General features: G+C 33.8%; 1 protein-coding gene across 2 annotated transcripts in view; it reads right to left on the bottom strand.

The window, feature by feature from the left end:
- The window catches only part of FMN1 (formin 1), a 132,344-nt gene that overhangs the window by 81,280 nt on the left and 35,754 nt on the right, over window positions 1-15,310 (bottom strand). For both annotated transcript variants that reach the window (XM_061998578.1, XM_061998579.1), the window contains exon 4: window positions 161-948. In XM_061998578.1, the coding sequence (XP_061854562.1) occupies window positions 161-948 (788 nt within the window). The remainder of the gene's footprint in view (window positions 1-160; window positions 949-15,310) is intronic.

Genomic DNA, 15,310 nt, shown 5'->3' with positions numbered 1-15,310 from the left:
CCAGTTGGCTTTCTGGGCTCCAAGCTCACTGATACTGTTTTGCATTCCTAGACTGTTATCTTGTTGCTATTAAGTCTTAAATAGTATACATACTGTTGCATCATGGCCTGGAAATACCAACTCCAAATTAATACATTTTAATATATTTAATGTATTTTACCTGCTGCCTTGTAATTGTATCCGTGTCCAATACAAAGGCTTCATGGGCCGGCTAGGTTCAATGGCAGGTTTGCGAGGACCTTGGTTTGAAGATAAAGTGCTATTAAAAAAGAGTCCAGTCCCAGGAGGTGGAGGGGGTGGAGGTAACCCAGGTCCAGGGTGTGGAGGAGGAACAAGAGGTCTCAACCCTGGAAGCGGTGGTGGCGGCGGTGGTGGTGGTGCTTGAATGTTCCTACAGCCTTCAGAAAGTTGAGGTGGTAGCAGTGGACCAGATCCAAACTGAGATGTCAATGAAGCTGTACCCATAGGCAAAGGTGGTGGTGGAGGAACTAAACCTGGTAGCGGAGAATCAGGAAAGAGAGGAGGTGGTGGTGGAGGTGCAGGTGGTGGTGGTGGAGGAGGAGGCAGCATTTGTTTTGGTTGAGAAGATAAGACACTTTCTGAAGACTGTACATTGTAATTGTCCTTATTTTCACTTTGGGCAGAAATACTATGTGACAACGAAGAAATATTAAGCTTTTTGGGTACTATTTGGTTATTTTTCACAGCTCTGTTTTCTTCTTCACTAGGCTTTATGAAAGTTTCTCTGTCAGTCTGTATACATACATTTCGGAATGTCTTTGGTGGGTTACCATCTTCAGTAGAAACACCAATATCCTTTGCTTTTTCATTTCTTCTATTTAATTTGTTATCGAGTTCATTCTTCAGACGTGCGATGGTTTCCTCAAGCTGAGCAGCTGAAACAGCGTGTTCTCCACGAATATGGAATACCCTGAGTTCAAATTGAGACTGCAGAACAACGGGAAAACAGTGCAAATATTTTTCTGAAGTGCTTATTCTCTAGTAATTAAGAATCTTCATATTTAGACTATATTCTTACTTTAAGCAAACCATGACAAAAATACTTCACTTTCTCAGTTTTAAACAGCTTTATTGTAAGCCATTACATAAATGGACAGTTACTAATCTTTAAAAATAAGTAAGTAATGTGTGTTTCAACAAAAAATATTTTATGAGTAAATATCCAGAATATAAATTTCTCATATTCTAATGTGCACTTTGTTTTTAAACAAACTTACTGGGTTTTAATTGCTGAATGCAAATTATAGATCATTATGGAAAAAAAGTTACCTTTTTCAAATGGTATTGTAGTTAAAGACGGCATTTTATTGACTATTTCATTTCAGAAATGTGCTATATATATATAGTTACGGAGTAAAAATAAATTAAACACAATAGAAGCTGAAATTCCTCATAGATAAAACACTATGCAAATTCAAACACTTTCTCAATCTATTAAAAGTATTCTCATAAATTAAATTCACAGAGGTGCATGTAAATTCTCCTTCAAAATTCCTCTTTACTATTAGATTAAAACATTATTTCTTCCAGGTACATTTTAATCTACAATTCAGGAAAAAAAATTAGAACAAAAAGGATCAATAGGATTTCCCTGAGGTAGAAAGAAAAAAAATTCAAGAATATGTGTAAGTAAGGAAGAAAAAACCCTCACTTTTCTTACCATCTATCATAAAAATACAAAACTTCTGACACAGAAATATCTCCTTTAAATAATCCAATCCAATCCTGCATTGCTGATTAAGTCCCTATAAGCTATTTTCTGTTATGCCATGATACTATGATATCATGATACTACTGAGTGGTGTTACCTTGCTTCTTTGCAAGGCAATGACTCCTGAAAGAGCATTTTCCATGATTCTTTCAGGATCTCTGTACAAAGGGAACACAACATTTCTACAGAAGCAGCTAATGAGCTGTGATTTTTCCAAATTCCTGCAGGCACAACAATTCCCACATAGTGTTGGTGAGAAATGGCAGCATAGCACTTAGCACTCCAACTTGAGTATTTCGACTGAGTTAATAGTTTACAGCATTAATTAACATGCATCCCAGTCACACATGTAGCTCAGTGTGGCAAATAAAGTAGTGTAATATACTGTATTTTTTTCATACAAAGAAGCTTGAATAGATGTGCAAACAATATATGTTATTTCATACAGGAGTATGATCAGCTTGCATTTTAATAAATTTGTTATGATAAAAAAGAAAGTAAACAATCTGCAAATATTGATACAAAATGCTCATTTTCTTAATAGGTAAGTGCAAAGGTGGGAAATCAAGTCTTGCAAAGCTAACAAACGGAGGTTTGTATTGGAATAAAATAAATTTCTCTTCATTTTATACAACTAGAACTAATATGTACAACAAATAGAACATTTTTGTTTGGCTTTTTTTCTTTCCTACTGTTAACTACCAAAACTTGTGGTTGCTCAGCTTAATGATTATCTTAGTTCAACTGTCACAAGATTTTCTGTCATTTGAATTGCTTCAGGGCAGTCACCTTTCTTTACTGATCCATAAATGTGGCAATGACGTTTGCCTTACGGAATTTCACTGTTTGGTTTATCATAGTATTTTGCTCTCATTGGACATCAAAAACTCCTCAATACAGCAATTTACTGTTAAAGATTTTCCCAGCAGTAAATCTGAAGTCACTTTAAAAACACACTGTAAAACAAGCCTAGTATTTAGCAAAAGTACTTATTACATTTAACTAGGCATGAAAGCAACTCTGTTAGTATTATACGCCTTTTCAACTACTGATTTGCAGTTTTAGTTTACAATATAAAATTCATGGTTTAAATTCATAATTATATTAGAGGCGATAGTTTTATGCTTTGCTTTGCTTTTTACTCTTGCATAATTTTGTTAATAAAAATGATAAAATTATGAACATAAACAAGAATAAAATTAGCCAAAATTACTAAAAAGAAAAGCAGACTTCACAAAAATGACATTTTGGGAAACTGTGGTGTACATCTCATAAATAGAAAATATCAATCTTATCCAATTGATTGCAATATGAAAGAGTAAAAAGTAATAAAGCAAGTTTATATTTTAATTATCTCTCAAAACAAATCCTGTTTATCAAAATAGGATGAAGTAATACTGAAATATTTTCATTTTACATAATTGTGATAGTCTTTAGAAAATTTTTTCAAGAATATGTATATTAATGTTATATTTATATATGTACATGTAAATAAAACATGCATATTTTTAATAAAAGTCTGCTTACTGACAAATATTTCTTCAAAGGAATGGAATGTTCAAAAATCTTATAATGAATCAAATGCAGATCAAATAGTGTTCAGTCATTTTATGCAGGTAGAATTTAAGCATTCTATTTGTCATGTGTGTTGAAAACTATGTATAAAGTCTATTAATATTTCTTCACTATAGCACTAAGGACTAGTTAGCTACTGTATTAACATGCAGTACTAAATAATAAAGAAAATCAGTGCGTACTAAACTTAGGCCTGTTGACTCTTGAAAGTAAGTCAAAAACTAAAAGTAATTTCTTTAAACATTAATATTTTCACTTGTCTGTGGCTTAAAACCTTTTACTGAAAGTAAAGTAAGTCAATAACTAAAAAGTAAGTCAATAACTAAAAGTAATTTCTTTAAACATTAACATTTTCACTTGTCTGTGGCTTAAAACCTTTTACTGCCTATTAAAATGAAATCTCAGAATTTAGACTGCAGAGTACTTCACTAAACTCAATATACAAATCTCAAGGGAGGCTATGAAGAACTGAAATTAAAGCTACCTTAACAACATTCAATTAATTTAATTAAATTAGTTTTAAACTAAATTTTCATACAATCCTTTTGTCAATACAACTAATCACTATACTTTACTCTTACAGCAAAAAAGTTTTTCCTCACGTTTAAGCAAACCTTTTGTGTTCCTGCTTCTGTCCATTCAGTGAACTTGCTGAAGGTTTAAGAGTAACATTTACAAATATCTAAATAGTGTGTGTCAGGAGGTTGGGACATCATTTTTCTATAGTAGCTAGCAACAGGACAAGGGGTAATGGGATGAAGCTGGAACTCAAAAAGTTCCACTTAAATATAAGAAAAAACTGTTTTACTGTGAGGGTGACAGAGCATTGGAACAGCCTGCCTAGAGGGATGTGGAGTGTCCTTCCTTGGAGGTCTTCAAGACCCGTCTGAACATGTTGCTATGCAACCTGATCTAGGTGAACCTGCTTCTGCAGGGGGGTTGGACTAGATGATCTCTTCCAGCCCTGCCATTCTCTGACTCTATGAAGGTACACTCCACCCCCTCATCCAGGTTTTTAAAACCTACCTGGACATGTTCGTGAGTGACAGAACCTGCCTGAGCAGGGTGTTGGACTAGATGATCTTCCTTGGAAGGGTAGGTCTCTTCCAATCCCTACCATTCTATGATTCTATGTTGAATAACACTGGCCCCAGAACCAATCCCTGTGGAACCCCACTGCCCATGGGCCTCCAATTCTGTGAAACTGATCACCACCCTCTGGGCTCTGTCAGTCAGCCTGTTCTTGATCCATCTCTCTGTCCACCCATCCAAGCCACACTGCCTGAGCTTTTCTATGAAGATGTTATGGGAGTCAGTCTCAAAAGCCTTGCTGAAGTCAAGGTAGATGATGTAAAATGAAATTAAATGGTATCAAATGAAAGCAAGACATTATGAATAATATTGGAAATGTTCAACAGCATGTTTTAAATATACAGAATGTATTTGGTGAAACCATTTATCACTGATGACTTGTTTAGAAACCTGGTTGTCTGCTTCTTGATAACACTCATATAAGAAACTGGTATTGTATATATAGATTCAATGCCCAACAAACTAGTGTAAGGAACCCATTTTCTTCTCTTTTGACTACTTTGCTTTCTTGCAGCACTAATCAACTTTTTCAGAGCATATCAAATGAAGCCCTCTGACCTTGGCATCTCATTCCTGACCTGGCTTCTCATTGTGTCACCCTAGCCAACCAGTGACATTATCTAGTTTTTCTTACATATTCCACCCTCTTCTTTACATGCACACACACAAACACACAATTGATACTTACAGCTGCCTAAACTTCCATGACAGTGGAGATGGATTTTTTTCCAGATTACTATTAAAAACACCAGATTAGAGGCAGGTATGTTTCAATAAAACCTTATTACTATTTCCTCTTCATATTGCCAGCTTGAAAAAAAATATAAGTATACAAATTACCACACTGTAAAAGCCTTAATGTTTTGAAATCAGATTTCAATCATAACTTTGAAAGTATCTCTTGAGTATCTTAAATCCAATTGATACAGCAATATGGTACTGAAAAAAATCCTTACTATAGTACCAGCTTTGTTGTATTCATTGTCAATATTAAATATTCAGACAATGCTATGATAGTATGCTGATGAACACTGTTACAATTCAGAATTCCCAATAAACTTATAGGATAAGGAAGTGGTCTTAAAATTCATCTTATAATTCAAAAAAGAGAACTGCAGTGCACATGGCCACTGAAGAGACTGATCAGTAGTGCAGCAATTTGAGGACAGCATATCACAATCTGATCAATGAGTCAAGAATTCCATATGAGAATATATAAATTGAATATCTATATTGCTGTATGTTTGCTTCCCATCCTTATTGGTTTAATGTCCTCCTTGTTTCCTTAGTTTCTTTCTGTTTCTATTGCTGAAGAATACTTCCACTGTACCCTCAAATTTGCTTGGCAAGATGTAATTCAACTTGAGTGTTGCCAACTGTCTTTTTAATCCTATGCTTTTCTGACCTCTTAAAACTAGCCTTCCTGCCTGATGCAATTTTTCCCGTTCTTCCATAGGCTCACTGCTTACATCTAATATCATTTTGAAGAGGCTGAATAAACAGGCAGTTCAGTTTATCCTTCTCTACCTAAGAAGTCTTATTTTGCTTCCAAATATGCCCTTGCTTGGAACTGTTTTCAGAGTTCCTGCACCTCTGATTCTGACTAAATAAGGTCAATGGCTGTTTGCTATTTAAGCCTCACCAGTAGAGTTTGATTTCTCAAGGTTGTCTGGTATCTGCCGTTGGAGCGGGCATGATCCACTTGAATAAAATCACCGCATCATAGCAACTGATCTCAGCTGACTCACACAGACATTTACAAATAAGCTTAGAAGATCTGTATCATCCACTTCCTAAAAATACACTATTGTCAACAGGTAAAATAAAAGTACCTTCTAAGTGACTTGACACAACACAGAGAAAAAATATAAGATGTATTTTCCAAAACAATGTCAATAGTTCAGCCTTGGTTCCATGAGACTCAGGAACATATGAAGCATATGTTCAAAGGAAGAAAAAAAACCCCAAAATTAAATCAATATATCATACTCTCATTAACTATTACAGTCTAAGATGATAAGGCATGTAATTACTCACAAAAGAAATAGACTAAATCCTCTCATTCAGAATGTAATTTTCAGGTTATCTAAAAGTCTTAAGTAATAATGAAGATGGACATAGACAAATCTCAATAGTAAAGTGTCAGTTTTCCTTTATGCTCTGATAGGTGATAGAAAAATTACAGTTTCATTTCATATAGTCAATATGGTAAATTACAATCTATATGGTCAATTAAATGCAATCAACTCAAATATATTTGTTGTGTTACTGCTTTATATAATGTCAATTGTTCTGATATGAAAAGTTTTAGAAGAATTTGTATGTATGAACATAAGGAAACCATAAAGCTCTACAACAATTTAAATGAAAAAAATTATTTGCTGTTCTGTTATTAGTCAATAATTATTTGCACCATAAATGTTAAAAAAAATTCTGAGAAGTGTAACAGTAAAACCTAAAAAAGGTTCTCTAAAACACTGTTTAGAACAATGTGCAGAAATTTTTCTTTGAAACTAGCAAGTTAATGCTTCACTGTTAATGCACGTTATTTTTCCTCTAGTGTTTACAACACAATTCTACTCTGAAAATCAACTGTATAAAAATGGCACTTCTTTAATGAACAAAGCTGTTGCTTGCCTTTCAGTGACAGACCTCATTTTTAACTGAGAAACATACAGTTTACTAGTTTTTACTCTAATTAGCCAGGAAAAACAACATAGTAGAATGAAAGTGAGCTTGGTTTTATTCCATTCTCTGACTTTATACTTGGTTACTTATGTCAAGCCATGAAAATGAAAAAAAAATGGAACAAAGACACAAAGTACCTAAGGATATTGTTTTTAGAACTGGAAATGCTCAAGGGGTAGGGCATGGGTGTTTAAAAAAACAAAAGAGGGAAAAAAAAGAAAACAGAAAAAAAAAATATAAGAATCATTGAGTTAATGATGAAAAATTTTTATAGAGTTCACAGTTCTTTTTTTTTTCTTAACAATATTATGGCCATCAAAGTACTGTGCACAGAAAAGAAGGGGAAACCACATTTATCACAGACATTCTCTGACTTTTTGGTTTTGTTCATTCTAGATAAGTTCTTCTGTTTTTGGAAGAGCTCACACTTTTCATTTTTGTATTGTGTTGATAAAGGAAAAAAAGTCCTTTTTTGTTAAATTTCTGCCCTTGAAAAAACCCCATACATTTCTTTTAAATTTTCATAGCAATCAGAGATTTACCAAAGGATTTTTCACCGAAAAAAAACCAAACAAACCTGTGCCAATTTATATAAAAATCAAAATTCCTCTCTAACAAATACATCAACAAATATAATCAGATACATATAGTTTATCACTTATTTCAAGGATGTTCAGTAAGGATTATTCTTACATTTCATAGTAAAAATGTAACTAAACAATTGAGTATTGTCAAACATTCCCAGAACTCTAAATGACTATATAAGCTATGAATACAGAGATCAAAGCTTTTTCTAATTTAAAAGCATTAAATACATATTTTTATAGAAGAAATGTACCAAACATTGGTTTTTCTATGTATTTTTTATTATTTTTTTTTTTAGCAATTCTTGGCCTTTGGGCAGTTGAGAAAGAACTACAGTCTTATAGTGAGTAATTTTGAGGTGCAAGATTGTTGGTATAACATATCATTAAAATATACCAAGTTACACTGCAACATACAGAATTTAAAAAATAAATATATTATGTGCATGGCATAAGACTACAGATGGCTTAAAAGTTGCATAAAATTTTAAGCACCTCAAGTTTGATAATTTAAATATGTTTGATATGTTACGAAAGACAAATTCTGATTTAACAACACCTGCAATTATTTGTAAAGATTGGTTTGTGATTCTTTGAACAATTAGCATTTATACAAGAACATATTACGAAGAGATCCTCCTTCACAGCTTACTACACTTAGGTAAAACCTATAAACAAGTACCAAGCATGTAGCTATTTGATTACATGTTAAAAAATATTATTCTTCAGTAACTGAGTTGCACAATTATTCAACACTGTAATTAAATTGCATTTTTATATGTCAAATATCATTAAACATCCAAAAATCAAAGCAGACTTTTAATAGCTTAACTATTACGCTATTAGTAAAAAAATCTCTATTTCTGGAAAGAAACTTAGATGGTCAAGTTGTATATCATATATTAAGAATTGTAATAACTGAGTATTTATATAGATATCAATTACACATTTAGAATGGCTCAGAAAGGATCTTTCATAATAACTTCCTTAAGTACTTAATATTTTATAGCCCTACTTAACCAATGGATTGCTATTTCTCTATTTTATTACAAAATGTATATTACTGTGAGTTTAAGGAAGTTGTTACAGAAAGTATAAGACAGAAAGCTTGATGCACTTAACATGTATAGACTTTCTGAGACTCATATTTATACTATCTGAAGGTCTGACTAATGTAAGAAAAAGCACTGTCAGTATAACTGCAGAAGTCATGTGAATTGTCTACCATGAAGAAGTAATGTGAACAAACTGGAATTTTGAATTAATTCATTAATTTCTGCTTCCTATGCCTCAAATCCAGATAGATACAAAATAAAATAAAACTTTGTATCTGTTTTTTCTGGTACTAAAATAATTTGCATGATACACTTTATCTTTTGCCTTGTTCTCTCTGGAACAAACACCATCTAATGCAGAACAGCTTAAAAAAACCCAGATGGGTAAATGAACAACTGAATGAATGTATAACAAAAAATAATACATTCAACACAAGTAAATATCTAAAGGAAATCTAAGGAAAATTGGGTTTTTTTTTGAGAAATGCACTCTGTTTTGTACTACATCTGCTGTTATTTCTGCTATTTTCTTATTCTTTGTTAGAAAAACATCCAAACCAGCAAACTGTACTTCTCAGAATACAGAAAATCAATGAGAAATGGAAGGTATAAACGTAAGAATTTTTACTCTCCCTATTGCAAAAACGTTAAAATCAAACATGGCATTTTTATATATTTTTACATTTTCTGGTATGTTTATATGTTTCTAATATTCTTCCAATTCATTGTTCCAGTTTCAGGAAAAATTATTCTACATGTAGCCAGTAACATGCATTTCATGCCACTTCAGAATTAGTTTATAACACATTTTGAGTACTTTTCTATAAACTCAGTTCTGCATACAAAATTAAGAAACATTAACATTTTCATCTACTCATCACTCTCCTCTCTCCTACCCTGTATGAGTACATCAGTCATATTACACTTTGCTTTGCTCCTTGAACTTATTTACTAGCAATTATCTGTCTCATCTTTTTGCATATTTAACTGTACATTACATGGGACACTAGGCACTGAAATCACTATATTAATTATAGGCTTGTTGTCACCCTTCACTTTTATTATATTACTATAAAACAAATATTGTCCTAAAATAAATTCCATTCTTTAGCATTTTGATTCTTAATATATGCTTTCTGCCTTCTCTTCCTCCTCTGTACTATTTTCCAGGACATAGAATCAGTAATAGCCAAGCTACTATCCTTTCAATTGCAAAGCCTGTGTGACCATCTCCAACAGGAAGATTTGCAAGCTTTTGGGCAGTGCATTTGTTCCTATTGCATCTAGTGGTTACATAAGACAATAAATAAGAAATATCTGTATTGTGTTTTTTTCTTTTTTAAATATACATACTACATTTAAAAAAAATGCAAAACATTTATAACACAAGGAGTCAATTGCTGTTTTCTGACTACAACCACGTATTTCAAGGGACTATCCCATACAAGATACAAATCAGTCCTTGCATTATAGACTACACACAGATCTATATTCTTCTAAGCTTCAGCATTCCCTCTTCCAGCTTTTTGTGGACCTTTGAATCTCCCTTGATGTTCTATCCTATTGTCCATGTTCTTCACAGAGTGATTTCCAGGTTGCCTTAAAGTTTGCATTCCTCATCCTGATTGCCTTGGGTCTGTTCTGTAAATGTTTCTGTAAAATTCCATTCATCTAGGTTTTCCGTCCTGCACATGCATATGTCCTTCCTTCTGTCCTTTGTCTGTTATTAACTAACATACAGTCATTTTAGATTACTAATATGCCAAGGCCTGGGTAACAGGCCTTGGACAATAGTTGGCCTCTAGATGGACCCTGCAAAATATCACTTGATACTAGTAATGTTTTAGTGGCCATCAGTAGCACTTGCTAATAGTGGCAACTTTTGAGCAACTACCAGCAGACACTCACCAGTCGAGAAATACAAAACTGAAAGCCACAAAGACCAAAAAGACTCTCTTGGGTTCCTCTCTAAGTATTGGTCAGACCTGGGTAAAATCCAACTTGGAGGATAATAAGCCAGATATTTCCTCATGAAGAAAATGCAAGTCATCTTGCTGGATGGACTTGCTGGATTTATACTGTAAAACAGGACCTCCATGCAGTGACAGTTTGGTAGCCTCACCTGTGGGTGGATATGCTGTGCAGGACTTCCCAATTGCAAGGAAATGCTCTCCCTTGCTGCACCTGGGGCAACCCAGAGTCTGTGGGTCTGGATGGCGGTAACGTATCAATAGGGCAATTGGTGATGTATCTTTCTTAACCACTATAGCTTTTCTACTGTAGTAATGATTAGGTGGATTAACTGGCTTGTGCTCTTTGCTTCTTAGGAGTAAGAGTGTCATAAGCTTATTGTTGTTCCTGGATATTTTATCTTATTTTCTGTAACATTTTGTGGTAGATATTTTGAAGTAACATTTTGGTGTCTGTGGCCTCTCTGCCTCCTCCCACCACTGGCAAAACATTGGGCAACATAATTACACAAATTAACTCCCTTGGAGAATTTTATTATACAGTACATAGCTCACAACAAGTTTCATGTCTAGTCCTTGCTTTTCTACAGCTCTCTTATCTACATGTAATTTTGCTCATATAAATTCTCTTATTAAGAGCAAATCTTTTCTATTCTCCGTAACTTCCAATCAAATAACCATATAGAATGCTTCATGTGTCCTTGAAATTTCTTTGTAATCTCTGAAAATCCTGCAAACATTATAGAATCATAGAATCATTTTGGTTGGAAAACACCTTTAGGATCATCAAGTTCAAACACTAACCTAACACTACCAAGCCCACCATTAAACCATGTCCCTCAGCACCTCATCGATGTATTTTTTAAATATCTCTAGGGATGGTGACTCCACCACCTCCCTGGGCAGTCTGTTCCAATTCTTAATAATCCTCTCAGTGAAAAAGTTCTTCTTAATCTCCAATCTAAACCTCTCCTGGCTACTTCCTCTTGTCCGATCATTCATTAATGGAGAGAAGAGACCAATCCCCACCTTGTTACAATCTCCTTTCAAGTAGTTGAGAGAGTGATCATGTCCCCTCTCATCCTCTTCTCCAGGCTAAAATGAATTCCAGTTCATTGTAGTCCACAACATACTCCATATTTATCGATCCTCATATGTCACCTTTAGTATCTTGTGAGTGATAAACTCGGCTGTGGCATCTCTGTGTCCACTGTAAAATCTCACTGGAATCTAAATCCTTCTTGAATCTTATATATATATCAAGCAGAAATTTATTAATGCCACATTTGCCAAGCAATGCTATCCCTTGAGATAAATGTCAGCATCTCAAAAAAACCTAGGTTAAATATTACTTAATAAAGCCAATTGTTATCAACATGTGTCTAAATGGGTAAATTTCAGGGTATTAGCAACTATTAACAGCATTCTATGTTAATTTCATATATTTGGTAGGCAACATAACATTTCCACTGACAATAAAGTTTCTATTAATTTGAAATAATGCTTTTTCAACAGAAAAAAAAATGAAAACATTCAACTGACAAAAACCATTATAAGACTAAATGTATCTGAGATAGAGAAGGGAATATCACACCCATTAGAATTTTGCAATTAGTGTAAAGAAGCTACAGAGGCCATGTGACATCCAATATGTGTCATGCCATGCAGAAATAGACTAATCCTTGAAGAAAGTGACTGTGCTCATTCTTCCTAATGAAAGCTAGCTTAGGCTGGGAAAAATAAATCTTACACAGTTGCTAAAAAAGGGATAGCCAGCTAAACTGAGACTTACTTGTAAATTTCAAAGAAATTTATAATTTAATAGACAAACGAGCAGCTAAAATCTCTACACTTGTTGAACATTGTTAAACTTTTAAAGTCTTCAGAATGGAATGAGGAAATTCAACATGCAACACATCAATAAGTCTAAAGGATATATTGCACACAACTTCTCTGAGTCCAAGCTTATTAAAGAATGAAACTACATCATATGTTAAAAATTCATTTCAAACTTTTGAACTGGGACCATGTACATGCAGAATCCAAACGACAGCCTTTCCTATCACAAACTTTATCATTACTTCCCTAGTCTGTTCGTCGCTTGCAGTTGCTACATTAGTCTTAAGACAGCCTAAGTTACTATGTCTGTATAGACACCTTTGCCTTGTGATGGTGTTCAAAAGATTGTATCCAAGAAGAAAAAAAAAATATTGTTATTCAAATATTTTAAAATACCATACATCAAAATACAGAATGGCATCTAAAGCTCTATTTCAGGTAACCATTTGTTTTGATAACATTTTAAGAAGTTATTTCTCATTTGTCAGGGAAATTACTTTTACTGATATCTGTAATGGTTTGGCACGTAAAATGTGAAAACAATGAAAAAAATGGCTGAAATCAAGTTGAAGATGAAGTTTCAGTAACAAAAACTACAGAGGTAGTATGGATCCAATAAGAAAACTGATTGGAGCAGAGAGCAAGTTGTCTCTGATCTTGGGAGAATGTTTTTGGACACCTAACAGCTTTTTTATTACTGTTGCTGATTAAAATGAAAAGCCTTACTACTATAATGTTCTTTTTGATGAGTTTTTTTGCCATGAACTATAGACCTTGCGGTCCAGTGGGATACAAATCCTTTGATCCTGTGCAGTCACATAAATTCAAAGTCGTAAAACAACACTGAATTTGATTTTATTAGTGTGGTTGATGTTGCCAGAATTGTAATGCAACTTTGTTTTTCTTCTCTTTTCTTCCTTTTCTTCTGGGGAGGGGGTGGGGAGGAGAGTTTACTGTCAACATTGCTTCACAGTATAAAGAAGTAATTTCTTTGGCAACCAGACTCCTAGATTAAGTCATTATAACAAAGATTTGTAACTACTTAAGAACATAATGATATAAGTTGCAACCAATGATTTGGTTGAAGAGAAAGTCAAAGCAAAAAGCTGGGTAAGCATAGCACATGGAAAACAGTAAGCAAAGATAAAGAGCTACAGAAGGAAAACAGGCAACAATTGAAACTGCTTTTAAATGGGAAATATTCAGCCAAAAACTGCTATGAGTTTGCTATGAGAATTGAAGTAATTCTACATTCCAAGAAATTTTAGACTTTCATTCTGTAGGAAACTATTTTTTGTCTAAAAATGTCTATGAATAGTACGCTGAAGATGTCACTCGCCTCTCCATCCAAATACAGAGTCCACATAGTGCAATGAAAACAACTAAAAGATTTTGAGGTGTAGTAAGCCATTTACTTCCTAGCTGTGAAGGGAAATTAATTTTCTGGACCCGTTTTGATGCTAGATATCAAAACAACAACAGAGGTTTGATTTTTACTTTAAAAAACATGGTCACCTGAAAGAGTTGTTCTCTGATGCTTGTAATAATCACATTCCTCACATTTTACACAGAGGGACCTCAACACATGAAAACAAGTACATTGCTTGGTGAAGCAGTCCTTCCTTCAACACAAAATATATTATAAAAAATACTACCTCTTTCTCTATAGCAAAGGAAATGAAGGTAGAGCTGAATTTCACATTCAGCTTCACATTGGCAAAGCAACTTTCATTAACCTACACACTTTTTACAGATGAACTGAAAAGTAATCTGTTCCTTTCCTCACAACTTCATTACAGAAAAGATTTTTTCATAATGGCAATGAAATACTTCAATTACAACAACGAAAGAGAAAATTCAAATTGCAGATATCCTTGTCAAGGCAAAATATATCCTACACACACAAGGTTATCTCTCATGACTTCTATCTGACTTTAACTAAGAAGCTTCCAATTCTTCAGATACTATCATAAACTTTAGTGGTAAAAACAGAATATTTAAATATTCTCTAATAGTCTTTAAATATTCAACACTAACTAGTCTTCTTTTAACATTGTAGAGATGCTTATGCTACACTTAGCAGACAAAGAAATCAGTACACTTATCTAAGATACAGTTTATGAACTCCAGAGGTTTTACCTGAATAAAAAGAAGCATGCGGTCATCCTTTGATTACTAAACAAGAGAGGTTATTCCTCACTGATCAACAAAAATAAAACTCAACACTGAATAGACTGCACTCATTCTAGGATGCGTACTCTGGGAGAAATTGTTTACCTAAAAATAAAGCTTGTACAGTGATGCTCAGATCCAAGTCCCTGACTTCTAATTCTTATAGTTTTCTGTCTCAACTTCCAGACTACTTCTTTCCACTTCCAGCTTGTTAGTCTCTTCCTAGTATCCCTATTCACCATTTTCTATCTAAAGCTCCACATATCGTATCTCCATACATTGTCCCAGCTCTCTTGTAATCTGCTTCAAATTCCAGTGGTTTTTCTTTAACATTGTCTCAGAATTAAAAAGAGGGTCAGGAGATAGGCTCCTAGCTTTCAGCTTCAAAGCATCTTTGGAAGGTTGATCCTCACCTAACCAAGAGTAACTTGTGGCACCCATTAACCAGTGGAAGGTACTTTTGCTCCAGTGTTATTTTGGAACAACTTTCATGGCTTTGGTATCTTCAATGGCTTTGTGGAAATGGCACAGGAAAAGGTTCAATAGATACAAATAGATACAATGGACTTGCAAAGTTAGAAGGTGCTAAAATCTGAAATCTTA

This window comes from Colius striatus, chromosome 6 (genome assembly GCF_028858725.1).
Source record: "Colius striatus isolate bColStr4 chromosome 6, bColStr4.1.hap1, whole genome shotgun sequence".
NCBI classification, from domain to species: domain Eukaryota; kingdom Metazoa; phylum Chordata; class Aves; order Coliiformes; family Coliidae; genus Colius; species Colius striatus.
This window is presented reverse-complemented; position numbering and strand designations above follow the sequence as displayed.